This window comes from Corvus cornix, chromosome 1A (assembly GCF_000738735.6).
Source record: "Corvus cornix cornix isolate S_Up_H32 chromosome 1A, ASM73873v5, whole genome shotgun sequence".
NCBI classification, from domain to species: Eukaryota; Metazoa; Chordata; class Aves; order Passeriformes; family Corvidae; genus Corvus; species Corvus cornix.
This window is the reverse complement of record NC_047057.1, coordinates 54,821,383-54,849,185: the sequence shown is the minus strand read 5'-3', so window position 1 is coordinate 54,849,185 and position 27,803 is coordinate 54,821,383. Positions and strand designations below refer to the sequence as shown.

Here is a 27,803-nt window from a genome sequence, read left to right as displayed (position 1 = left end):
GCTTGTTAATTTGGCAATCTCAGTAGGAACAGAATAGACAAGGTATGCTGTTATTGTCTTATAAATTAGTTACTTCTACATAAGAAAAGATGGTTTGATAAGGAAAATTAGATAGAAATGGGTCAGGTTGGGCCTCGGATGATGTAAGGCAAAAAGGATTCAAGTGGGCACAAGATCCGTGAATATTTTTAGTAGAAGAAACCAGTGACAAAAGATATGATTTGTCCAGTGCCTGGGTAACAGGTGGAGTTTTACATTGTACTGTTCTTTTAAAACTCTCTTTAGGAGCGGTGGTGCAAAGAAGGCATTCTTTACATATGATTCATTTTATCTATATGTAGACACTTGTGAGCTGAATCCTGCTTGTTTTAGTGCTGGTTAAAGCTGAAGAAGTTAAGCCATTCCTTCTGTCAGTTGGTCTAAAATATTTGTGACTTTTCTTGCTGATGGTCATGTTTGGACTTTGCTGGATCCATTCATTGGAAGGGTGCTACTGTACTATTGACCTCAGGCATCTGCTCAAACATTCTCTGTCGGACAGTGGAAGATGGTTGTTTCTAAAGTGTTGGGGTTTTTCTTCCATTTACAATTACACGGATGAATTTCCTTTTGTTATTTCTATCATAGATGAAGATAGAATTTGGTTTTCTAGCTGATTTTTCTTTTGGTTCATACATTTGGAACAGAGAAATGCTGCATGTGACTCTGAACAGAATCGTATTACTAGCTTTAAAAAAGAAATGCTATTTTACAATGTGTCATGGTGGCATTTGGTGACTATATTTGCTGACTGAATTTGGTAAGAGTCCTCCTTCAATGCAGTTTAAAAGACTATAGATGTGATACTGAAGCACTTTATCCTAAAATACCACATATCAGTAGCCTGTGATCTGAATAAAACGTCCCAGAAAGCTTTTTAGCAGGAGCACTGACTAGAAGGGACAAGGTCTTTTCAGTTCTCTATTGCCTTAGACAAATGGCATTGTTTTGTTTAACGTAACAGGTTCATTCTTGAATTCAACTAGTTTTCTTGCTCCACTTTCAGAATTAAAAAGAGAAAAAATTCTTCACTTTTGCTGCTGTAAAAATTATCGTGAGATGCATATTGCATATGTAATTCCATATTTAAAACAAACCTTTGTGGTCCTTCTGGCTGTTAGGAATTGCAAAGTGGATAACAGTTTCCAACTTTATTTTATTACTATAAATATTTTTTTAGTGCGATGTCAGATATTTTACAGTTTGTTTAAGTTCAACTGATCTTCTGAGTAAAATAAATCTATAAAAGAGTAATATCAGAACAATCTGGAATAGGGTTTGTAAATCTTTGTGAAGCCAATCTTTGTAAAACAAACAAACCCCCAAAATCCCAAACACCCCAAGGTGCTTTTTTACCACATTTTACTTTTATCATCATGCTTTTAGTTAGTCTTTTTGAACCTCACTAGAAATGGATCTAATAACTAGATTCAACATTACGTATGTGCAAGACTAATGACATTATATTATATGTATTCATAATATTTGTAATATATATTGTATATATTCAACATATATATATATGCAAGACTAATGACACAACACAACTTATGTTATATTCTGGTGTAAAATGGCATAAGCTATAGCAGGGCATTTCAGTACTAATCTGCACACATTGAATCAGCATTTTATGTCTTGGCCTGTTGATATAAATTCTAGTTGAAGTGTAAATAAACTTTTCTTTGCTCCAGTTAGTACTCTGTATATCTGTTAGGAGACTGGAACTCATTCCTGGAAAAAGAGAAGGAATATGGGGAGAAGAAGATATTAAATGAACTTTTATTTCTAGTATCTTTAGTTGGCATTGGACAATAAAGGCAAAAAAGTAAACATAGAAAATGAAAATGTTTTTGTCAAAAGTTTGTTATTTTTTCGCAGTGAAAATCTATAAGGTAATTGAGTCACATGCAGAGCGAAGCATTTAAATTAAGGGCATAATTATCTTAATTAACTGTGCTAGTACCCAGCACTAGTTGTACAATAATATTTTTTCTTCTAGCATACATACGTGTATATATCTTAAATATGTGCAAACGATAAAGATGTTAGTTCAACATACCTGTAGATAGAAATAAGTGACCCTGGTTTTCACAGGGAATTTCAGTCAATCCCTTCACCTGCTCATTTTTCTTGCAGTTCTAGGTTCAGTGCAGTATTTATGGAACAGATACTCCTAATTTAATACAATACTTTTCTCGTTTGAGGATATTATTTTGGAAAATGTAAGGTTAGGATTGAGGAAAACAGATCAGTCTGGCAAGAAGTATCAGGAGACTTGGCTACAGTTCCTATATGCATCTCTGAAACAGAGCTCTTCTTCAACAATGCTCTCCTCTTACCTCTTGACAACTTGCAGTGGATTTTTTTTTTTTTTTCCTCCCTTTGAACTTTTTATTTTCTTGTGGTTAGATAGAATTGTGGGATTTGGAGCAGTGGTACAGTAGATTTTTAAATTTTTTTCTTTAAACTGTCTTTTCCAAGATCTGGATGGGTCTTAACAGACCCATCTGTCTACAGGATCAAGTCTACAGAGAGACTTGACATGGGGATTTTTCTTTTGGCCAAGTGCATACATTGTTCTTAAATTTCTTCAAAGCATAAGTTTTTCTGTTTAATGATGCCTGAAAAATCTAATGTGAATTGTATAATCTTTAGTCTGTAAAAGCTGAAGCTGAGAATTGTGTGAAAATATTTGGGTTTTACACATAAAAACCCAAAAAAGGACAATAAAAAAAACCCCAAGCAAACAAACAAACAAAAAAAACCCCACAAAAAATAGTTGCATGTTTACTTCAGGTTTTTCAAGTTATTTACAGGAGTCTTGTTCACCCAGAATAAGCCAAAACAGTAAGGTCCCTGGCTCAGTTCCCTCCATGTATTTAAAGTGGAAACAATATAAACAAACTATTTTTTGTCTGACTTAACTCCTGTTCTTATCTAGTTCTGCCCAATTATTTTATATTTATATGATTGTAGACATGGAGAGATTCATTTGATGAAGGTTCTCCAAACTGTAATTCTCAAATTTATCTTCAGAATTTAATGTATACAAAAAACATCTTTATTTGCATTTGCAAGATACCCTTTTAGGGCAAGCTGGCAGGAGCATGAAGGAAACCAGTAAGCATGGAGGAAGCTGAAAAATAAGTCATGTCACTCTTGGCTCTGTGACCTGGAGTAATGAAGCCATTGCTTTTGGGTGTTGACAGAACTGTCACTTGCAGCATCATAAATGTATCTAAAAATTATTCTGTGGGTACCAATAGCATCTCAGGATGCTGAATTTCTGCTTTGGTGTGGACTATAAACCTAATTTAGGAAAAAAAAGCTGTTGGGAAGAGATACATTATAATATAGGAGGGCTGAGTGGTTCTTGTAATGCTTTATTTTCTTTGCTCAAGCAATGGTAAAACATACTGGTTAGGGGCTGGAAAAAATGTTACGCTTTTAGCTAAAGGAGATTATTCTCTCTTTCATAAAATCTTAATTAAAGTACTATCTATTACTATCTATTTAAATAAAATTGGAAGAAGATTGGGATTTTGGAGCACCTTCTCAAAGCACAAAAGACTCAAAAATCTAATTGGACATTAAACAGGAATGCATGTTTGAGTGAAAAAATTTGTTTACACTTAACAGTTTATGAGCAAAACTGTAAATGTAGGTTTAAAGAAAGTACTTTTCTTTGAACTTCTAAGGAGAAGTTAGTTTGTGTTGCAGCTCAGAGTATTACTAAATGCTGAATTCATTACCTTTCCTTATAATAATTTTTTTTTTTTAGCAAACTATTGTGTTGTACATCTCCACTGCTGTTTGATTTAAAAGATCAAAGCTGTTCTCTCTGATTAACAGTGAAGACTGGCTATGTTCAGCATTAATAGGTATACTAAAGTGTTGCCAAGATTAATGTGGAGATGACCCTGTGCCTATTTTCAGAATTGCAGGGGGGCGAATTCTGTCAACAGTGAAGATGCATTTGATAAAAGGCCGAAGCAATGGGGATCCTTTCTGTCAGGCAGTAGAGGAAGTTGTACAAGATTTGGATTTGAAGATTAAAAATATTATCGATTCACAACAGGAAACCTTGACTGCTAGCACTACTGGAGTCAGTCCAGCACGGGTAATGGGACTTCTTTTGTTCTTTTTACTTTTTAGTTTTATAAGAAAGCAAATGTCTTTTGCCTGTTTTCTTTTTCATTTTTAAAGGACTATCTATAGAGTATAATCTTTTTCTAACAGTACAAAAGTAGTGTCATTTCCTCTCTGCTGTGGTTTTAAACTTGTTGGAAGACTTATACTTGAGGATTACACTGTGGATTTCAAATAGCTGATTTACATAACCTAAATTTCTTACCTCAGACTTGTAAATAAAATAATCTTCAAATCTTAATTTGGTTGTCCAGTTATTATAAATGTAGATACTTAGAAGCGTCAGGTTTGCCATTAATTTCAAAGAAGTAAATCTATAACAAATTTCCCAACAAAAGAACCTCATGAAAGTAGAATTAGGATTTGAGAACACGTATCAGTAATTTTTTATTAAAACACACAGGTTTTAATTAGTTCAACATCAAGTACTTCTAAGGCTAAGGCATTCAAAGTAAGGTTAAATATGAACAAAGTCTAAAACATGGTAAAATGTGGAGTGGGAGGGGAGTTAAAGCCCCAAACAATCATGTGTAACCTTTTCTCTTTTGGTGTTTCAAGACACTAATGAAACTATCAATGATTTTGTTTTCTTGGAAGGAATCAGGATATTTTAAGTTCTGTAAGTCAGGTGTTTAGAGTATAATACAGGATTTCTAGTTGTGGTTCATGTACTTTGAATCTATTCAGATTTCAATAATAATCTTTTTGTGATGAAAAAATCAACCAGCTTGAATGATTTTGTTTTACATTGTTGATGTATAAGATACCTAATGCCATGTATTTTTCTAGCAAATTACAAAAAAATTATAGACACCTTGAATGTGTTTAGAATTGTTAGGATGCTTTGTTTTGTGAAGTCACTGGAATTATGCCATGGTAGCAAAAGATTTTTAACAAATTTTATTCAAACCTTCAATATCCTTTTTCTTTTTTGAAACAGCTAAAACCAGCCAGAGCCTGTTGGCCAGTTTAAGCTGGTTTAAATGTGTGTTTCCACTGAGTATATTGGAGTATATATTTCATTCTCATTTTCCTGTGTGCTATGAATATTTCTTCACTGTATTTCCCTGTTTCCCTTTCATATCCTTCTATTTGTTTCTTTCTTATCTGAAAAAATTATAAATATCATCACTTCTGTCTTCATTTAGCTACTTGTGCTACCAATAAAATTTAGAAAAATTATGTAGATCATTATAAGCCAGGTAAAAGCATTTTATTGAAACTTCATTCTTCAGAGAAATTCACCATTGCTTTTCCAAAATGATGCTTGTTTCTTACCGTTCTCCAGAAGCTCATAGTCTGACAACTCATAGAAGTGTTTACCAGTATCCTTGTTGAGGCAGAAGATAGCAAAGATGTTTGTATCCTGATGATGTTAGCAATGTGGGTAAATATCCTGTTGAGAGCAGAGTGGAGTTAATATTTTTCTCAAGATGGGAACCTGAGGGCAGTTTATGAACTCAGTTTTGTGAGTCTGTGGTTCTATATTGAGGTTTTTTGTCAATTCTTGAGTCAGTTATTGCTGGAACACCCCACCTACTTGGGGATGGGCAGATTCTGCTGTTGTTTTTTTCAGTGAGGACACTTGGGTGCACAGCAGAAGATGGTGGGTGTTAAGCTAAACCTTTTCTCCGTACTCCCCACGGTACATCCGTACTCCCCACAGTATGGATGTAACGAGAGCCATTGGAGATGACTTGTCTGGATGTGCCTGTGGCACTTAACTTCACAAATCCAGTGCTGTAGTGGGTTTATGGGCTGAGGTTCTTGCCAGGAATTACAGCCCATGGAGAGAATTCCTTGCAGAAGCAGATTTTCTGGTGGGACCTGCAACCTCATAGGTGTCCTACTCGGGAGCAGCCTGTTCCTGAAGGACTGCACCCCGTGGAAATCACCCGCACTGGAGCAGTTGTTGAACTGCAGCCTGTGGGGAGGACCTGTAGTGGTGAGGTTTGTGAAGGGCTGTGTCCCATGGGAGGTATCCCACATAGAGGAGTAGAGTAAGAATGTAAGGAAGAAGAAACAGAAGGGACAAAAGTGTTAGGAACTGGCTGCAGTCCTCATTCCCCATCCCCCTGTGCCACTTGAGGGAAGGAGGTGGAAAAGTTGTGAGTGATGTAGAGTCTGGGAAGAAGGATGTGGTCCCATTATGATTAAATGGCAATAAATTACATTGATTTCATAAAGTCAAGTTTGTTTTACCTATGGTGGTAATTGGTAAGTGAACAACCTGTCCTCATTTTGGCCCCATGAGCTTTTTTCAACATTTTTTCACTTCCTGTCCTATTTAGGAGGAGGAAGGACAGAGCAGCTTGGCGAGCACCTGGCAGCTAACTAGGGTCAACCACTGCAGTCCTTTGTGGGGCCTGAGGAATTAGAGATAAGGACAGTAGTTGAGAGAGGTAACGACCAAAATGTAGACTGAACATTCATAGAGAACAGACTAAGTGTGAGGAAACTTATTTTTTTTTTAATTGTGAAGGGATGAGAGGTAGAATATGTGTAAATTGCTTGCCTTTGTCAGCATTGTTTGTTATTTTGGTTTTGGTGTGGGGAATTCTTTTTGTTGATGTAAATGAAGTCTGTGAAGATTGTGATGAAGGTCTATTTTAACAATTATCCTTAAACAGATGATTCACAGAGATGAGGGGTGGAAAAGGGAACTTAGAAAAATGTTAAGATAGTGATATCAAATGGACCTTGGTGTGGAAGAACATTTTACTAAACATATAGAGGGATAGGTTGCCATTTGTAATGGAAAAAGAAAGCAAAATTGAAAAGGTCCCATAAGTTTTCCAAATTAATTTGAACTCTATAAAAAATTAGAACATCTGTATTGTTCTATTAAGATCTCAGGACAGCAAAGATTAATGCTTTGTTCAGATTTTTACATAGATCTTGGAGGTTTGGTTTTGATTTCACTTAATAGAGTAACCCCATGATGCTATAATTTTTCAGAAAAAATCTAAATTCAGTATAAGTTCTGGTTCAATAGGATGTTAGGGGTTTTTTCCTATGTAAGAGATTGAATCATTTCTTTGAGTGCAAATTTAAAATAAGTATAGAGGCGAAAATTATACCTCCACTAGCTCCCAGTAAGGCTGTTTCCTCATAAAATGTACCTGAAAAGAGTAACTTCATTAGAAAAATATTTGCTTTTCTCCTGGCAGTGGCAGTTTTCTTCCATCATTGCTCAGTTTTCCTGCAAATACCTGGTTTATAAGAATCTAGAGCTCCAGGAAAAGTTATTACTTTATGCAGCAGGAAGCACTACTTTGTGTTGAAGCCTGCATGAGTGACTAATAGGAATTATGATTAATTTCTTCCTAAGAAAATTACTGCAGTAAATGGAATCTGGCTGGTGTTTCTGGATGCAACTAAGCAGAATAGTCTGGAGTAGCTAATGGTCACTACTCTTGAAAGACTGGGCAACTATTTTATTTTAAAAAAAATTTTGATTTGTAATTTTAAGCTTATTTATAAACAAGATTTTTTTTTTTGTCTTTCCGAAATCTTTTTGTTGTCTTACCTGGAATTCTTACTTTGCCCTGGACTTTTGTCCATGGTTAGTACACAGAGTTGAGTCTCTGATGTTGTAGTACTTGAGATTTCTGAGTTATTTCTAAAGATTTTTTTTCCTTTGTGTATCATCAGTCAAGATGATGCCAAATTTTTACTTTTTTCATTAAGATAAATTCACAATGGCACACATGACATTTAATCTATGTTATGGTGATGTAATGACTGAAGAGACTCAGAATAAAATTTGAGGAAATTAAATGGTACTGAAATAGGCCAATTCTGTAAAGCCAAGTAACAGCCATTTCTGTAATTGCTATTTCTAGCTATTGATTATAACTTATAGTAGCTGACTGACATGTGTTGCTATGGTTTCTTGAAAGCTACATACACTAATTGATGTAATCAAATAGAGAGAAAAATAGAATTTGATCTTTTCAAGACTGTGTTTAAAAGCAGTTAACTGATTAGATAAATGCAGTTCATTGCTTGTCTTGCCCTTCAGAATAAAGTCAGGGCATTCAATGTTTCTGTGTATTAGTAAATAAGAGAGCCTATAGTTTTTTAAAACTACCACTGTGTATTAAGCCCTAAATTTCTCCATGGAATTCCTAGTACCTTTAAAGAAAATTACAGCAAACTTTCAATTTGTAAAGTCCCACAGTGGCCCTGGATTTCTCCATCTGTACTGCTGACTGTTGTATTGAGCACTTCCAGACGTGGATTGGTTTTTTCTTTAAGGAATTCTTTATTCTTGGGGAAAATCATGAGGAACTCACCCAAACAACAGGAAATTGTGCCAAGTACCTCTGTTGTCAAATCTTGATGGAAATCTTGCTTTTAACCAACAGCTTTAGCAGATTGTTTGTCAGACTGGTTGGACTTCACCAGAAAGTGTTTGTGTACCAGAACATAGAATGCTCATTTCTGCTGCACAGTTTCAGCATAGATTTGTATATTTTTCTATGTGACTTACTCATCAGTGTATACCTGTAGCTGGAAGTGATCTAAACTCTACTAATTGCTTGGGATGAGAAACTTTCCCATGGAGAAGTTCCCCATAAATGCTTACTGGAAAAGGGAAGGAGGGGGTTCTCACATGTTGTGCTGATGTGGATTGATTTTGGAGGTGAGCTATTGGCCTGGCTTGTTGAACTTTGCCATTTTATGTTCCTTTTTATTTACTTGCAGCCAAAATTGCATTCCATAAATCATGGCACTGCATATTGTGGCAGAGATACTGTAAAGGTCTTGCAAGTTCTTCTGGATGAAGAAGCTGTCAGTCCTCCTACCCAGAACAAAGCGGATCTGTTATGTGACAATGAAAGTTTAAATTTATTTGGTATCACCTCTGTTTTGACACTTTTCAGGTGAGTTTTAGGAGGTTGCTTTTGTTCTGTTAGTTTGTTTGGATTTTTTAAGGGATCTGAGTGTCTAACAAAGCATTGATGTTACTTAGATGAAGCAAATAAACACAGTGCTGTCTGCTGTGAGATTAGGTGTAAAAGGAAAGCAATTTTAGAACAGTTTTGAGTTTTCAAGGGTTTTCTAAGTCTTCATTTGCATTTTCTGTATCTTCAAGATACTTTTGTAGCATGGACTTTTTGAGAGTGTACATTTCTGGGCCACGCAGACTTTATGAAGGACTCTTGAAAACCCATTTCTCTGGGCACTGACAAGGAAACTCCCCTATCCATGCACTGAAGAAGCAGTGATGATTTATTTGGTCACTGGTCCTCAGGAATCTTCAGTTGCTGAAAGAACAGGATGCTAAGAATTTTGACACTATGGGTTAAAAAGAGGATTCATGAACCAGAACAATAGTGTAGGCAGTAACATGATGAAGCTATTTTGAAGCTACATATTTTGGCAATTAAAATAGGAGAACCATTGCAAGGCTGGCACAAATTTTGCACCACAGACAATTAGAAATAAAATAAAGAGCAAACTAAAGAAACCAAATTTTATTTATGAAAAAAATTGGATGAATTGAGGTAAATAAAGAATGAATTATTAATGAAAAACCTGTCCTCATATGCACATTGATCTGCCATGAGCTTAAAGAGAGAAGTAATCATTTACAAAAGCATAGCTTAGTTCTTATTGCAAGACCAAAAAATCCCCCTTTATGTGTATAATTAATTTTTTTTCATCATAAGCATCAAATTTTTTCGTTGATGTACATAACTAGTTACATAATAGCATGTAAGAGTGGAAACATTTTGTGTGAATATTTCTATTGAGAAGTCTGCAAATAGGAGGAAAATTATACTGAATATCAATCTGATGCTGTTCATGGGGGTGTAAGTAGAATGGTGGCTTAGAAGTTCATCACCACCATTACTACTACTAATAATACTGTGTCTGCAGAGCTACAGTATTGGAAATATACTGCAAAATGAGTACCAGAAATTGGAACTGTTGGTTTGGTTTCTTTATGCTCTCTTCAGTTGTCACAATGTACGTGGTTCTTTAGGAAGGTAGAAATCAAAGTAAAGCTTGGAGAGTGAAGATATTTGCCTTCCTGTTTCTGAGGAACTTGGTATGGCAAAAACTTTTATTAACTAATTCCTTTTACATGTTCTAAATACTTACCTCTTTTTAATGTAGCTCTCCGGCACGATCCGATGGATCTTCTCCAAAACCTCTTAGACAACGTATTCTGAAATCTATGGATGAAAAAGTAATTAAGGTACTCTGTAGTAATTGCTATGCCACTATAGAGGCATTGTAATAATAGTGATAAAATAAAAATAGCAGCATTACATTTCAGCCAGATAGTTGAGATTTTTACCCCATAGCTGAAGAAATGTAATTGTGATTAACTTGCAGTAATTGGCCCAACTAGAGCAGTACTGTAATATGAATAGAAATATCTAAAACTCCAGAAAAAAGAGGCTTTAAACTTTAAAGTACTTCCTAATGAAGATTTCTTAGTGGGTTAATCTCTCTGTTCATTTACCTATCTGTGTATTTCAGGACCATAGAAATAAACCAAGCTATCTGAAAACAGAGAAAACTGAATACTCTCACCTGATTTTAGTTTTGATAAAACAGACATTGAAAAGGTGTAATAATGACATTTTCAATGCTTTTTTTCTTTTGATGCTTTTTGTTTGTATCAATCTGAGGACATTTCCATAACATTGCTTTGTGAACAGTAAAATAAAGATGCTAATGTTTGCTTTTTGTAGATGAAATGGAACTTTACAAGAGCGTGTTGGTATTGTGAGGGGCTCTATTCAAAAGAACAATATTTCTGAAAACTGCTGTCTTTCAGTGTACTTCATTTTACATAGTATTTCTCCTTAAAATTGCTAGACTTGAATGTTGAGACTATGGATGGAAGCAGAGTTTGTCTTCTGCTGTATTTCAACAGAAAGCTAAATAAAAGTAGTGGCATAATGTTTTTTGCAAACTTTGTCCTGACAATATGTAAAAACACAAATCTAATTAGTATATAAGGAAGAGGTGTTTTAAGTCATCAGAACTGGTTCTAGAACAGCACAATGGAAAATATCTTTCTGTCACTGGACACTAGATAAGCTTGAACACACAGTGCATGCCTAAGAAGTAGAAAGACATTAAAATGAATAGCACTGTCAGTGTTTTCAGCATGCATTTTAAATATGCTCCAACTTCATTCTGAGTCCTTTTTTGTGGATTGGATCAATGATGGGCATTTTGGATACATGCACTAATTAGGGTGAAATTTAGTTTAAAACTCATAGGCAAATTATGAAAAATTGATAAAGGCTCTTCTCTAATTTTATGTAAACAACATATTTAAATTGCAGCTTTACTCATCAAATAGCAAAAACGTATCATGGTGTGTGCATAAAATGTTGAGATACATCATTCCCTTATATTAATGGAAGTTTTGTAATTGGATGCAAGAGCTGTGTTCAGTATCAAAGTGCAAAAATTATTATCTAAAAGTAATTACCTGTCACATTTGAGACATTTGCTGGTTTGACAAGTTTTTGACAGAAACAAGCAAAAATATGAGTCAACTAAAATGGTTGGTGCCAAACAACTGCTGACTTCTATAACTAAAACTCAGTTCTCTGCCATTCATATTTGAATTCCACCCTCTCATATAAAATCCTACTTCTTTCTTAAAATGTTGATCTTTCATGTTATTTTTGGGTTTTTTCTCTCTAGTTTTCTAACAATTTCTACAGTTTAATTTGCATGTTTCTACTCCTCCATATTCTTTTTTTTTTATTATGAAGAAATTAAGTCCCCTATCTTTCTCTTCTCTTTCTGTACTTTCTTTGTGGCTGCATACATCTACAAACAACTTCAGCTATCAACAATTCACAGATCTAGAGTGACCTTAGTGTTCTTGTGTCAAAACTGACATCTTTTGTCAATTCTATACTATTCTGTGGATAGCCAGCTCTTTATCTTGAGGTGGTAAGTCTGTCTTTCCTGGTATATTTAACACTGAAGAAGGTACTGTACATGTTAGGTATTGTATGTGTTATATTTTCACTCCACGACACTTCTGGAATTTTTTTCTGTCTCTGTGTCTACTCAAGTGTAACTTATTAGGTGTCCATTTTACTTTTTGAAGTGCTGCTGTGTGTTTTTCTTGGATTTGGTAGTTGCAACTTTCGCCTACCTTTCTTCACTGAGATTGCTATCCAAAAAATTCTTATCAAAGTGATTAGACACTAGATGCTATCCTACTGTTCGCATCTCAGTCTGTTCATTTAAGTTGTGGTACATATAAACTACTTGTTTTAGCCTGTCTGAATCCAGTGATTTTTTTCTGATTTGCTGCTTTGCTCTGTCCTTGCTTATATTCAGCCTGCAATACCAGTCTTTGTTGTTCATTTGTTAATTTTCAGATGAATCCTTTTAGCTGCCTTTTACACGGTTTCTTATGGCTGAAGGGATTTCCTATAGCTATCTGCAGAACTCATTAAACTCCTTTCAAACCTTTTTCAGTACCTTTAAATCAACCTTTCCCCAAACCTTAGTAGTGCTTTTTGTTGAGATAAATGCCCACTACAGTGACTCATTTCAGTTCCTTTCTCTATGAATCCATATATTTCTTGTCTAGGATTGTAATGTCTCTTGGTAGAAATAATTTTTGTTTGGTCCTTACTGTATGGCACATAGCACAAAGAATTCCTTGTCCATGACTGCAGGTCTCAAGTACTGTAGTAATAGTTGCCACCTTCTTACAGTGAGTGTCAGTCTCCATTGTTATTCCATGCAACCATCTTGAAATGTGTACAGGTTGCTTGTAAAATTCACAGTTACAAATTTTGTTATGCATACTGCACTCATGTTAGGAATTGATTCAGAAGAGGTACAGATATTTGCTTTTTGAATAAGGGAATAGCAATATGATGTTTCTTCTCAATATCTGTGATCCTTCAGCGAAGTTGCTTTTGCCATATATGTGATGGTAGCTTTAGTTCAAAAAAGTTGCCCGAAGGACCTTTTTACCATGCTGCCTCTGATAGGTGTTAGGTGGTTAGTCTATAGTATAAATTAATGATGTTTCATTAGGACTTGTCCCATAAAAGTTACCTTTTCCATGATATTTGAGAAGGGATGAAAAACACAGTAGTGGTGATTAGTTTGGCTGTATGCTGAGTCCCATCAATATGTATGTTAAATGAAGAAATTCAGTAAAATCTAGAAAGAAAAAAGAGAAACACCTGAATTAAAAATAAATTTGTAAAAAAGTAAGAGAGAAAAAAAAGCTGTTGTGCCCTCTCTTTCCTTAAGAGGAACTGATCTCTCAGCTTCTGTGGAATTGTGTGGAGGAATGCAGTTTGATAATATTTGGACCTAGGATACATCATCACATGTGTGTGTTTTAGTATCTAAAAATAAGGACAGTGGATAAAGTAAACAGGTAGCTATGAACTGCAATTGGTGTTCAGAAATAAAATAAATCTTGTGGATATTTCCGTTGTGCCAAAACAAACTCCTGGCAACAGTGAATGACAAAGAAATATTTTTTGTCTCTCAATCCTCATTAAATACTGGAAGAAACACAGAAAGATCACCTAGCTATAATGGCATTTGTTCACAAGCAAAAGTGTTGCTCGTATTGCTTGATGAGAAAGAAGTCTGGGGAACAAGCATGTTGTATTGTTTCATTTCCTCTAGCAGAAGTAGGTAAGAATAACGATACGAAACTTGGTCTTGCTTTGGGAGACAATTTAGTTTCAAGTTTATCTATTGCTTAAGTGAAGTGTCTTCTGGTGAATGGTATTTTGTAGAAGGAGTCTTTAATTCAGAAAGGTCTGTGGAACACGTATTAAGTTATGTCTCGTCAGCTGTCCTTACCACTCCTCTGCTTTACAGAAATATGTAAGAGGCTTAATTGGACAGGAGAAAATTATTTTATCTGAAAAGGGTTTGTCCAGCCTTATGTCTGCTTTTTTGAATCATATTTCTATTTCTATGAAATGAGTAGATACCCTGTTTCTTCGACTAGTTATTTTATTGAATTCAACGCATTGTTAAAACCCTGCTTAGTGGTGTGAGAGGGGAATGAACAGTCTGTTACAATAACCTGCCTTGTTTAGGCTGAAGAGCAACTTAGCACAACAAAAATGTTGCATAATAAGATTTTCATCTTTCTTCTGCACTGCAAAATATTAATGAGACTTTCAAGTTGTAGGTGAAGTACTGTTCCTGAACTAATGGGATTTCACTAATGAGTGAAACTGAGAACTTTAGGAGTTAAGAAGAGACGAACCGAAGTTATTAGGCTGTAAGCATGCAATATATGAGAGTGTAACAGATACTTTTTTGTAAAGTTAAGATTATTTTAGCCTTTTAATATTTTGTTTTAGAAATCCTGCTGTATTGTTAACAGACTTACCCTGAAACAGCTGCAAGAATTTTCAGTAGTTTGGTGTGTTTTTTTCTTAATGTAACCGGAGACAACCTTTCCTATATGAGGCACTATTTCCCTCCAATTGGGAACATAGCTGCAGTTTTAGTTTTAAGAAGAATTTGTGGCTTAAGAACTCTAACAAATCTTGGCATGCTTGAAGTTCATTGTAATTTTACTGTGTATAGAAATCCTTCCAAGAAAAAAGCTCCACAAAGCAAAAATCCTGGTCTGCCTTTCTCATGTGACTTTTTCATGTCTCTATAAAATGACTTAATATCGAGCTTCATGCACTGCTGTTATTTTTCATTGCTTAGTTCTCTAAATGCTGTTACTTGAGAGAATTGTTTTGCCTGTTTGTGATTCCAGTACAAATAAACTGTGACTTGGAAAACTATGAACAGGAAGTTATCAAGAGTTTTCTTGTATGCCCACTGTAATTGTGAACAGAAGAGTCATAGTAATAAAGAAAACAATCTTCTTCAGGTAGTAGTCTCATCTGTCGTTGCAAGAAATATTTATTTCCAAAGTATAATTATATATAATTAAGGAGAGTATAATTAAGGAGAACACCAAAATTGACTGATAGTTTATTAGAGAAGTGAAGGGAAGGAAAATGTTTTAAGTTCAGTACAAAATCTGAAGAAAGACTTGGTGTCGGTTGATAAACCACATTTGTGTAGAAAATACCATTTTTATTTCTACAAAACCCCTAAACTACTTTATTTAGGATCCATAGCTGTGAGTTTTGTTTGAAAGCCAATAATTAGGTGATTTGAGGTTTATGTTCTCAAAACAGTAGCAGGTTATTTTGGGATAGCAAAAGGCTGGTACAATATCACACTAAAAAAAAAGTGATTGTTTCAGTACAATAAAAGCTTGCCACTACCTGAGCTATCCAGGATATTTTTTTAATAACATGCCATGGGTTTGGGAAAGATCATTTATTGTTTTGTTACTCTTCCCTTTGTACTCTCTTCCCTTTTTCAACTCCTTCTTTCAACTTTCCTTGAAGATTTTTTTTCTAAAAGGAAAAGGGTAAAGGTGGAGAAAATAAATTTCTTTTTATCTCTTCTTTTCTTCCAGATAGTACTCTAGTTGTTTGGCTAGAAAATAAAAACATGTGTTTGTTGTTACTGATGTAGGTTTTCAAATTCTATTATGCCATTCCACTGTATAAAAACCAAATCTCAACATTCTTAGTGACTAAATATTGGCAGTACTGTCTGTATGCAGATGCTGGAAGGAGATCTGGAACAGATTATAATCTGACTTTTAGAAATAAATAGAGCATGCACCATTAATATTTCACATAAAAGTGAATGTTTTATATGGGCATCTTGACCAACTGAAAAATTTCTCGAGATACAGATGTCAAGGTGGGAGAATGTACTGCTTTATCTGCTTATTAGGACTTCTGATTGACCTACTTATGCTGAACCAGTTGTAATTCTCTCCTACCTTCTTGCAGCTGAAGAGTGAAAACAGTGAACCTTTTTTTTTTCTGAAATGAAGCAGAATTTCTTTCTTCTTATGGGAATAAGAGCAACATCCCACTTGCTTTTGAAGAGGAAAGGGGGCATAGTAAGGCTGCGTTTGTTGTATGCCCTTCGTGTGCAGCTACTCAGTTAGCAAAGTCATCTCCCAACCTTTTTTCTCTCCCTGAGCTGTGGGTCACTGGAGTGGTGCTCTTAAAGCAGTGAATTTTATGGAATTTAATTTAAAAGAACTCTAAGAGCTCTTTTCCTAAGAGCTTTTTCAAGCTGTTGACAGGCTTCATTGTGTGCTTCAAGTAAATTTTAGGTTGATCTTTCTTCTTAAAAACATTCCAGTGAAGCTCTACTTCCTAATTCAGCGCTAGACTTGTGATCCTTTGTGCTGCCTTCAGGCTGTTAAAATTTGCTTATTGCTACTTCACCCAATGTAATACAGTTCTTTATACTAGTGAATATACATTCCCAGACTAGTTGAAATGTTTGACTGCTTCAACAAGTTGTCTTACACTATATATATGCCCCCTAGATTACTTCTAGCATCAACAGTCTGGTTTGGTAGAGGTTTGTGTACTGTTTGCAAATGCCTGAATGGTAGGTGATGCAATACAGACATATTTCAAGCTTCAGTGAAGTTGAAACACAGATAAGTTTATGCTGTTTTTCAGTATTTGAGCTTGACTTCTGTCCTTTGACTCCACATTTTCTGTCCCTACAAACTGAATTAGTGAAGTGTCAGATGGGAGTGGTAAAAAAGAAACACTGTTGTTCATAAAAAAAATAACTGCATTTATTGTTGGTTATAGAATGGTAGCTATCAGACTTTCTTGCTCAAATTTTGTTTTTAATGCTGTATTTATTACAGATTCATCAGCTTAGCAAAATTGTAGCTTATTTGCTTCTTGCAATATGAATGTGATAGAAAGCTGTTGAAGGTATTGCATAATTTTTGATGTGTCTCATTTATTGAACAATAATTGAGAATTGAGGAATTTTTAAAGGATTTAGATGAAGTTTTTCAGAAACATGTCAGGTACTGGAAAATATTTTCATTCATATTTACAGTAACCTGAAGCTTAAAGGAGATGCAACCCTTTATTTTCTTAATATTGTAATTGTACAATATGATGTTGATTAAATTTAAACTAGACAGCTGCTCTATACTTCAAAACACTTTCTGAAAAGAGTATAAAGTTAATGACATACAGTCTACAGCTTCCTCACAAGGGGAAGAAGAGGTGCAGATACTGATCTCTCAGGTGACCAGCAATAGGACATGAGGGAATGGCATGAAGCTTTTTAAGGGGGTTAGGTTGGATATTAGGAAAATGATGTTCACCTGAATGTTGACTGGGCATTGGAACGGGCTCCCAGTGCAGTGGTGACAGCACCAGGCTTGACAGAGTTCAAGAAGTCTTTGGATAATGCTCTCTGGCACATGGTGTGATTCTTGGGGCTGTCCTGTGCAGGGCCAGGGGTTGGACTCGATGATCCTTGTGGGTCCCTTCCAGCTCAGCATATTCTATGATTCTACTTAGAGTCAGTGAGCTGAGGCTTAATCTTGAAGCACACAAACCTTGAAATGTCTATGTATATAGTCTTATTTTGTGGTAAATATTTTAAGTACAAAGTAGATTAACACTTGAAAGAGATTTGAGTTGTTGAGAGTCAGGCTTGCTAGTTTGCCCTGTTAAATCTGCTTTTCTTTCCATGTTGTCTCAGTCTGTAATCTGGCCCAGATAAATTGAAGTTTAAGAATGATGGACAACAGGGAAAATTTGGCCTTTTTGACTCCTGAAGGGAATACTGAGGATTAAAGTAAAACCATGTATGTCCAGGCATATTAAACCAGAAAGAACAACTATGTTTCTGTAAATGAATGGGATATTTTTTTCCAAATAGACCAGTGTGTTCACCTGGCCAACAGCAGTACCATGAAGAGATAACTAGACTGCATGTCAGTGATAAGCTTGAGTCTGTTATGTATGTGTGTGAAAGCAGGATGTGATGAAAGTGGCATAAATTGTGACTGAATTTTGTGGATGAAGTTCTCTGTGAAAGGCAGCTTCTGGAAACATTATTTTCTTCCCTTCTAAATCTGAGAATTTGAGTTAGAAGAAAATTATATCTCTAAGGGTCAAATCTGAACTGTGAGTTTTAATCTTGCTTGTGCTAAGAAGAAAAGTAGACTTGCATAATGCAAACCTTTTAATCAGAAAAGTGGCTGTAAACCTCTTATTCAACAAAATCACTCCTGCTATCTATTTGTATAGCAATATTTATTTTGTAACAGTGTTTATTGCTTGTTCTTTTCTCTGATGTTTTTGCTATTGCACCTGTTCAGCTCGAATTGATTTAAATTTGCCTTTGTTGTGTTAAAATTATTAGCTAAAAATCCAAATGTATTGTAATTATCTGCTTTGTGCTACATCTTTCAATGTAATTTGTATAATCCAGTGCACTTTCAGATGAAAGTGGGGGCAGAATTTGTCTTGCAGAATCTATATCATTTATGATCAATGGTATGGGAAGTACAAAGCTTGACCTGAAATTCTCAGGTGATATGAAACTGTAACTTAAGAATAAGCTGAGGAAATTTTACCTGTGACTTGAGCTAAATGAGTGTGCTTTGACAAATCTGGAGTTAGACATTGGCATTCAATGGTGAAATGGCTTTGTTTTGTGAATAAATGGGAAATCTGAAATAGCACTTTATATTCCCCTTTCAGGTGTAAGTATAGATGATGACCTATAGAAGTATGGAAATTGACTGTGGTAGCTATGACACCTACTCAAAACAGTGGAGTCTATTGGAAGACTAAGGCCTAACTTAAGAGAGAAAACTTTAAGCTGGAGCTCTGAGAGAGTTAATGTGTAACTTTCTGAAAGAGCTGAAGAAGAGATTTTTTAATTATTTTAGGACTTCTATTAGAATAGTAAATGATTATCCTTGAAAGCCCTTACACTTTGTAAATGAATACTTAATTTTCTTTTTTAATGTGAGCATATCCATTTTTCTGTGAGAAGAATGGGAAAGCTTATTATTTTACTAGTCTTGCAGGTGTTGTCTTTCTCTTTTGTAAATAATGAAAGCTAATTGCAGATTGGTATTTGCAGATGAAGCAGTCTTCAATTAAATCCCAGTTTGCCTGTACATATAAAAATGATTTGAGTGAAATGAGTGGTCAGCATTCCCATGCAATTCCAACCTGCAAACATCCTGTACCAAAGCAACGTTCAAAAGATGGAAAATGCACAGGTAAGCTGTGGTAGGGTTGAATAAATAAATGTGATAGGTAATATTTTAAATGCTGTCCAGAAAGCCTTTAGTAGAACTCAGTATAAATGTTTTCAACAAAAAGAACAAAAACATCTCATTGTTCTCAATGTCTCATATGCCAGTTAAATCTTTTTGCAATAAAACTGTAATCTCAATGCTTTGAAAATAGAAATGTTTGAAAAATTTGTTGATGCTATCTTGAGGTAAAAAAAAAATATATATGTTGCATATATGACATATTTGTTGTTATTCTACAAAAGTAATCCAAGTCAAATCTGTATTTTTGCCATTAATTGGGGGGAAAATTTGTTTTACTGCACTATAAACTATACAATATATAAAATTTCTATGCCCTTTAACCCTCTCTTCCAATATCTTAAAGTTATAAATCCACTTCCTTAAGTCAGTTATCACATGTTTTGAGCAGTGTAATTTTAAATTGGCAATGCACTTATGAACACATAGCAAATGTAATAGCAATGACCAGCGTAGCTTAGTTTTATTGGTAATACATTAGTTTTGATTTAAAAGAAAAAAAATAACATGGTAGTCCTTACAGAAAAAGGATGTATATTCTCAGGTAACTTTTTATTTCTTCACATATGTTTTTGATATTCTTACATGACAGAAGGTACAAATTCATGTCTTGATGTACCAGTGCTTGGAACTATTTCTGAAAGTGTTCACCAGACTAGAAGTTATACAGAAATGGGAAAGCTGAGTTGTCAGCCAAGGAACAAGAACTCCGAGAATGAACAGATGGATTTGAATAACGACAAAATAATCTGTGACAAGGAAAGTGAACCATCTTTGCAAAAAAATACTAAAAGACTTAAGACTTCAAACAGCTCTCAGAAGGACTTGGACAGCAAAATTGGTAAAAAAAGAAAACAGACCAAAACTGCAAGTAAGAATAAGTTGATTGCTGGTCAGGCAAAATTAACTCGCTTTTTTCAGCTCTAAGTTTTTGTTTTCACGTACATGGTATGTTGACAGTTGTAAAATTTTGCAAGAAAACAGGTGAAATTCATGAATTACTTCCTTTCATAGGTAAATAATTGAAAGTATCTTGTGTATTGTATTAGACAACTGCTTACAAGTCTGGATTATGCTGAAGTCTTTTATTTTTTAGTAACAATACATTGTTAATAATTACACTTATTTTTGGTAATGAATTATGTATCCCTCTACAATTTGATGGGAAATTTTTTTTTATGCGTATGTACAACCACACTAACACTCAGTAACTTCAAATTACATTAAATTCAGAATAAAATGTTTAATCTTCAAAGAATATGGTGGAGATCAGTAGTTTTCACACTTGCCAACAAGGTCGATAGACTCTTCCCAGCATACACCTGAGGACTACAGGAGAAAAAATAAGAGTCTGAAAGTTTATATCATCAAAGAACTATAATTTTTATGGCCTCTGGAAATATTTATTTAACAAATGCTCCCTCCCCTGTGCACCGAATCATAACAGACATGAAGGTTCTAAATGAACCTTTACCAAATTGCTATATTGACATTGCACTGTAATTTACCAGAATGAAATAATCTTTTGTGTAAAAATAAAATATATTTACTGTCAAAATCTCTTCTTCCTATAGGGAATTTAGCTGAATTTTCTTCATCTGTGGTCTCTCTTTCCTGTGTTGACTGAATATTTTGAATTTCAGTGTCAGCTGGAAAAGCCATGGCTCCCTTCAGTGCAGGATAAGGTAGTTGTTTTCTACCTAAGTTGATTGGCATAACATGGTTGAAGAAATCGTGTCTGGAACCTCTGTCCTGTTTTGAGGGAAGACAAGAGGTTTATCTTTAAAGTGAGTTGTGTTCACATTTAGTACTTTATACTTCAACAGTGCAGGTATTCTTTGTTTCAAGATCATATCTTGAAAGTAATGCCTCCTTTACATCTTTGGCCAAAATGGTTTAATGGACATAATTAAATAGTGAGTGTCATGTTTGGCAAAGTTAAAAACCTGTTGCTGCATATAGGGACATGCATCAAATATAAATATAGGTTCCCCCCCTGCCCATCCTCCAAGTTTTGGCTACTATCGGTAAAAATCAGATTTCATTCAACTGTCCAAGTTACGCATTTAGAATCTTGGCATTAGATACACAGAGTTGAATTTTTTTTCTTGACTATGTTATGTTAAACTGATATTTTTTGTATATTTACATGGTTATTGCTTTAAATCATTGTACTTGCTTTCTAAAAGGGTATAAATGAGTTTCAATTTTACAATTAAGCCAAAATGTATAGCTGAACTCACCAAAAACTTCGTGTTTCCAGCATTCTTTTCATTGAAAACAGTGCTGTCTTCAGTCTTGTAGTGCTTCAGCAAAGGTATCACTCCCCTGTTCATAGTTTTATCTCCATTTCGTAGAGTTTTTCCTAGATTTAATGCTGCTAGCAACATATCTTCATCTTCTACTTCTTGCAGAGATTTTGAAACAGAGAGTAGAAGACCTTGAGAAAAAAGAGAGAGAAGAGAGAGAATTAGGATGTATGATGTGATGCACATTTTTAGTTATTTAATGCTTGAGAGGTTTGGTACTTCTCAAATTCTAAGAAACCTTTTCCAGTGGTAAATAATTGTTTTCCATTTCTGGAATGGCATGCTTTATATATTCTACAGGTTGAATGGAAACTACTTCAATGGCTGATGAGTTCATTCTTTTAAAATGACTCATATTAAAGAGTAACCTTTTCAATAATCCATCTAATTCCAGCTGTTTAGAACTAAAACATTTCTTTGTCATGGATAATTTGTTTCTTTGTATGCTTTTAGAACAGATTAGTTCCTTTTGGTGGATTAGTATAACAAAGTTCACAGAAAACCAGAAAAAGTAATGTCCATTTGTGTTGTTTATAAAGCCTTACCTCTGATTAAGGCAATTTACAAAGAAGAACTCATCTACATAAGTAAGCAGGATTGTTGTAAAGGTGTGATGTATCATCTCTTTTGATCAAAACTGGATTCACTAAAGAGTTGAAATTCTTGAAATTTGATGATAGCTTAGACTGCTACCGTGTTAAAGTTGAAATAATTAATTTGTATTTTCATGTCTATTATGTCAAGTTGCATTATACAGAGTTAATGGCTAGAAATATTTATTAATTCCTAATTAACTATGTTTGCCTGTATTTTCTTACCGAAAGTGGACTCTTCTCAGCCAGAAATATAACATAGTCAAATATGATTGCTAAGAATGTAGAAAGAAAACTAAACTTCAGTTTTTCATTTAAAAAGTGAAATGTGTCTATTATCCTGTGGAAGAAAAGGTAGAGGTGTCTGCATACTGTCATTTTGTTGTTGTTGTCTGGGTCTGGGTTTTTTGTTGTTGGCTGGTTTTGTTTGTTTTGGTTTGGGGTTTTTTGCGTTATCTGGAAAGCAAATAGGGCCAGCTGAAATTTAGTTAATCTCTTAATGTCAGTGATGGAAACCACACATTCAGTGGCTGTGTGCCTCTTAGCTGGTACATCATGTTTGTTTTTTCCTTTAGGTTAGTGCAGGACACTAAGCATGCTGCCATTCAAGGCAAAGCACTAGGGAATTCGCCACTGTTCACTGCTAACTTCCTGGAAAACTACCTACCTTGCCAAAGTAACTTCTTGGTAAGATGTTTCATAGGAAAATGTCATGCTGGACTAAGCAAATTTTGACTAAGGAAAATTTTTGGTGTGCCCACTTTTCTCCAAATGAAGAAAGTGCATTTAATCCTTTCCGAGCAAAGCCTCTCTCACAAACAGAATTGTTTCTTCTTATTATTTTCATTTCCTTGCTATAGAGCCTGTACTTGCCTCTGGGCAATTGAAGTGTTTTCTTTAATTGCCTGGCTACAGAGGAGACAAATTTGAGAGTTGATTGTACGTGGTTTAATACTTCTCATCCAATCTCTGTTTGCTAATTTGTATTTCTCCCTCACATTAAGTATTTGTACAGTTTTGTTTAATTAATAAAGCAAAAGCCATGTATGCTGTTCCAGGTACTTTTCATTTAGCTCAGCCTTGGCAGAACGGGAGGAGTGCTTTGGAGCTGTGTTGGCAGCAAGGTTTACTTTTTATATGTTGGTCTGTCAATTAAAGGTTGGAGAACAAGCTATCAACCCAGTAATTGGGTAGATGGCTGGAACGTCTGCTTCTCTGAAGCTCTGGCACCCACAAGTGTGCAGCATCTCACATGGGGCTCACTTTCAAATGCCTCTGTCATTTAATACAAAGCACAGCTACAATGAGTACAACTGACCTGGGTCATTCACAAAGTCCATCTACAGCATCTATCTAATTGTCTACTATGAGACACAAGCTGATGTCTGTGAAAGAATACGAAGTCAGGGCAAACTTGTGGTACTTGCCCCAGGATCTTCTACTGTTTCTTGAACTAGTTGTTCATTTTTAAGGTTTGTTGAAGATCCAAGGTGATTCTAGTGATGAGTAGAAACTTCTAACTAGGCTATCAAGAAATCCAGAGCATGTGTCTGTAAATTAATTCAGTGACTTATCAACTGCTCTGAACAGGCAGAAAACATTTGTACACCTGCAGATTTGCAATGTGTGTTGTGTACAGCTCTTCATAATGCCTTGGGGGATCCTAGCACTCTGATATCTACACTTCTATTTCTTCATCCTGCAACTTTCAATTTTAGTAAAAATGTAAAATGTTCTGATACATCAGCCTCTATATTTTACCATTATTCGTGACTTTTTTTTATTATTCTTAAATAGAAAACATTAACCCAGTACTGCTTTCAGAACAATAACAATTATTTTGAGAAATTCTTCTAGCTTCTACTTTGCATCTAGTTACAACAAAATATGAACTCTTAACATCTGAAATCTCCTGTGGTATATGGAAGTAAATAAAATCTAGGTGATAACATGCCTGGAATTTCTCTTATACTCATTTTGAATTCTTCTAGGAATGGGGTACATAACGATTGTAATAGTATCATTTAGTCTTGTAACTACTGTAACTGCCATGTACAAAGGCTTGAAACTAATGCCTAGTATTGACTGAAGAATAAATAAAGCAGGTATGTATTGTATAAAGTCAATTATTTTCTGATATCAGAATTGAAAAACTTCACAATGCAAGAGAAGCTATTTAAGCAACCTTAATAAATCATTTTATTGAATCTTAAAATAGCACAAAAATAATTGGTCAATGTTAATTTGCCCAGTGGCTTGCTACTTCTGATTTTAAAAGGTGATTTGTGGAGGTTGGTTTGTTTGTTTGTTTTATTTTTAGTTTGAATCTTGTACATTTTATACAAACAGCTGTATTTTAGTCTGAGTTGTGAAAATACTAATCCCTTCTTGTGTATTAGTCTATCTAAATACCTCAGTGTTTTAGTTCCAAACCCCTCCCACCAAACCCAACAAGCAGGTGTTAAAGTGGAGATTCTCTGTGCTAATAATGGAAAGAGTGTATCAGCAGTTCACAGGGCAGATAAGAGGTAATTAGCACACTTCATTATTGACTGTAGGAAATTAAGACTCATGCCTGGCACTGTATTGTTGTTCCTCCTGCTGAATTGGTAGTCACCTAGAATCAGTAAATTGATTTACCATGAAATAGGCTCAGTTCTGCATATAACAGGACAGATCTGGACTTGTGCAGAAGCACAGCTCTAAATATTTGGGGAACTTTAAACTTACCTTCTATAAATTTGTCAGGAGAATGTACAAAAAAAGGATGGGGGTGAAACCCCACAAATGAGATGACTTTTACCAAATTTCTGCCCAAGATCCAGGATATCCATTTCAGTCCTCTGTTGAATTATAGTTATGTGTATTTATAGAATGAAATGTTACATTTGTTTGTGTTATAAATTAATATCATAGTTGGAAAGACTTCAAAATGTTTTCTGCTGTTTGTTTTGAAAGGCATTTCAGAATTTCATTTGCAGGAAGTGCATAGAAATGTAAATATTTCTTAAGGAATTGTGCAGCAGCAGAAGAGAACAATTTATGCATAGTTTCTTCTAGCAAAGTTAGTGATAAGCATATTGGTTACTGTGTCTGTCCTTTTTTAGAATTATTTTTGTTGTATAAAATGGTCTATTCTTGTAGGAATAATTTGCCAATAGGCTATGTTTAGAATTAACTGAACTGTTCAAAACAAATTAACAACTAAGTTTCTTCTTCTGAAGGACCTTTTGCAAAACTGTCCATATGTAAGTCTGTTAATGATGCCCAATTAATCAATAAAGTGGAAAGAGGAAAAGAGGAAGGAAGATTCCTCAAGCAGTAGTAGCATCTTAATTAAGGAAAAAACCAGAGGTGATACTGAAATATTCTGTTTTCATGTAAAAATCTGCGTTTCTGAGAGAAGTCCACAAAACTGTTGTGGACAAGCCACAGTCAATTGTTCTGTAACCAACCAACAGCAGGAGCTTCCTTATGAGAACAATAAAGAGGATAAGAAAGACAGGGCCTCTTTCCTTTGCAGGCAGATGAGAGGATTTCAGCCAAGAAAAAAATACAGGAAAAGAGCAGGAGGTGCAACTGCAATTTTGAGCTTCATTTGAGCCCAGGATGTCTGTGAGAGGCTTTGAAGCTGGCTCTCCAGTGCATGCTTGCTAAAATTCCTGTGATTTCTACTCTTCACCATTACTGTTCATATCGTTTTGATAGTGCTGAGGTAATTTATTTTGCATAACTAGCACTAAGGCACTAACACTAACACTTTTTTAGAAATGTTGACTCTTGAAAGTCCTTTAGCAATGGTGCTGGAACCATTGGTGGATGAAGCCCCCTAAAGGGCAGTGAGTGTTCTGGATGGTACACAGCAATTCTAAGACTGACCACAGCTGGTGTTTGAGAGGAGCAGCAGTTCAAGGAATATTATCAATTTTGTTCATGGATCCTATTGATGATGTAGTTGTGTTCCACATGTCAGTCCAGGTTCTCTTACTGAGCTGAATCATCTGAGTCAATTTGCGTGATGAGAGTTGACATGCTGCTGTCGTGGAGATATAAGAAGAATGAAACCAACTCTACCACAATTCCTTTTTTGCAGAGCAAGTGTTCAGTAAATTGGCACTTTGTCAAAATCCAAATAATTTACTGTTTGTCACCTGGTTTTTTTTTCTTTTACCAATAATGTCAATTTTTATTTAAGTTTTTTTGTTGTTGTTGGGGGTTTGTTTGTTTTTCTTAGGTTTTTGGTTTGTTTTTGTTTTTTTTTTTTTTACATTTCATTCTCTTTTAAGTACAATTGAATTTCATCTGAATTGTTTCTACTAATGCTTTTTTCTCATGATAGAGTATAAGCCTCAGTTGTTTGGAGTCTTGGTAGTTATGGCACAATAATGTTGCATTATGAGTCCATGAAATATTTTTACACTGTTTTGGATGTCAGGTACATTTTTGAGATACGCTATTTTGTGAGTTATTCTTTAAATAAACACAAAAGTCAGAGGTGTTTACACACAGAAATGCTCTAGTATAGTTTTCACATGGTAAGCTGAGCTATGTACCTAAGGTGGGGTCTGGGTTTTTCCTCCTGCATTCTGGAAAAAGAATCAGTTGTCTTTTAATTCTGTTACTGTGAAGTAAAATTTAAAACCTACAAAAGATCCACCAGGTATTCTCTCTTTGGTTTGCCATACCAGTCTGTGATTTTGGCTGTTCTACTGTTTACTCTAAAAACAAGGGGTTAAACTAGATGATCTTTAAGGTCCTTTCCAACCCAAACCTTCTGTGGTGCTACTCATGTGGTATTAGCACAATGGTGTACAGAAAGTTACAATTTGTGTTCTCCTAATTACTGCAATGCTTGTGGTTGCTATCCAAGGACTAGGAGTGACGTTATGATTTAGTGAATCTCGTATCCTTGAACATATTTTCTTTATTATCCATGCCAGAAATGTAACCAAATTGTACCTGCTTCTGTTATATCAATTCCAGTCAGGTCTTTTTCATCCCAAGTATGTGAACTTTGTGTATGATTGAAACATCTGTCTTACAGACGCTGAGGAAGAGAAATTGCAGGCTGTTAATCATACAGTTTCTACTGTGTATTACCTTTGTCTGCAGAAGAGACTGTGCTACCACTGATACTCAAAAGTACAGCCAGATACTTATAAAAGCTCTCAAGAGCTCCTGCACAGAATGGGAGTCATACTGGAGATTCTGATGGAAGCTGTCCAGGAGAAATCAACTAAGTTTCTGGACATACTACATCCCTCTATGCCAGCATGCCTGGTAATTCCCATAAATGAGGGCCTGTCAGAGTCAGCCAAATTACTCTGGCAGATGTCTGCTGCTTTAGTGTTGACAATCCAGATGGGTGGATTGTTATCCAGTGCTTTCTGCAGGCTTTGAACAAGTCTATATACACTGGCGCCAGGACTGTTAGCTGTGGCAGCAGTCCACTGGACAGACAAGCATCAGGGTCTACAAAGAACAATACCACAAGGTAAAGACTTACACCAGACATTA

At 35.1% G+C, this 27,803-nt stretch overlaps 2 protein-coding genes across 6 annotated transcripts in view; one reads left to right on the top strand and one right to left on the bottom strand.

Moving 5' to 3' along the window:
- The window catches only part of LOC104696230 (PARP1 binding protein), a 41,711-nt gene extending 21,069 nt beyond the window's left edge, over positions 1-20,642 (top strand). For 4 of the 5 annotated variants that reach the window (XM_019292365.2, XM_019292364.2, XM_010410455.3 and 1 more), the window contains 5 exons: positions 3,976-4,159; positions 8,899-9,077; positions 10,318-10,399; positions 19,186-19,327; positions 19,977-20,642. In XM_019292365.2, the coding sequence (XP_019147910.1) occupies positions 3,976-4,159; positions 8,899-9,077; positions 10,318-10,399; positions 19,186-19,327; positions 19,977-20,311 (922 nt within the window). In that variant the 3' untranslated portion in view covers positions 20,312-20,642. The remainder of the gene's footprint in view (positions 1-3,975; positions 4,160-8,898; positions 9,078-10,317; positions 10,400-19,185; positions 19,328-19,976) is intronic. The other variant, XM_019292366.2, reaches the window with a different exon arrangement.
- A 21-nt stretch (positions 20,643-20,663) lies between these two features.
- Positions 20,664-21,879, bottom strand: PMCH (pro-melanin concentrating hormone). Its single transcript, XM_010410453.4, has 3 exons — positions 21,628-21,879; positions 20,935-21,136; positions 20,664-20,713 (listed from the first exon to the last, which is right to left on the bottom strand). Exons 1-3 carry the CDS (start codon positions 21,877-21,879, stop codon positions 20,664-20,666), a joined length of 504 nt encoding a protein of 167 aa, XP_010408755.3.
- Between the last annotated feature and the right edge of the window lie 5,924 nt (positions 21,880-27,803).

Bases quoted from the DNA above. Each gene is read 5' to 3' on its own strand.
- PMCH (XM_010410453.4), bottom strand. From the start codon at position 21,879: ATGTGCATCACATCATACATCCTAATTCTCTCTCTTCTCTCTCTTTTT. The intron at 21,137-21,627 runs GTGAGTTCAGCT...CCCTCAAAACAG, and splicing joins CTGGAAACACGAAGTTTTTG to GACAGAGGTTCCAGACACGA. The intron at 20,714-20,934 runs GTAAATATATTT...TTTCTCCTGTAG, and splicing joins AGGAAGAAGAGATTTTGACA to TCCTCAGGTGTATGCTGGGA.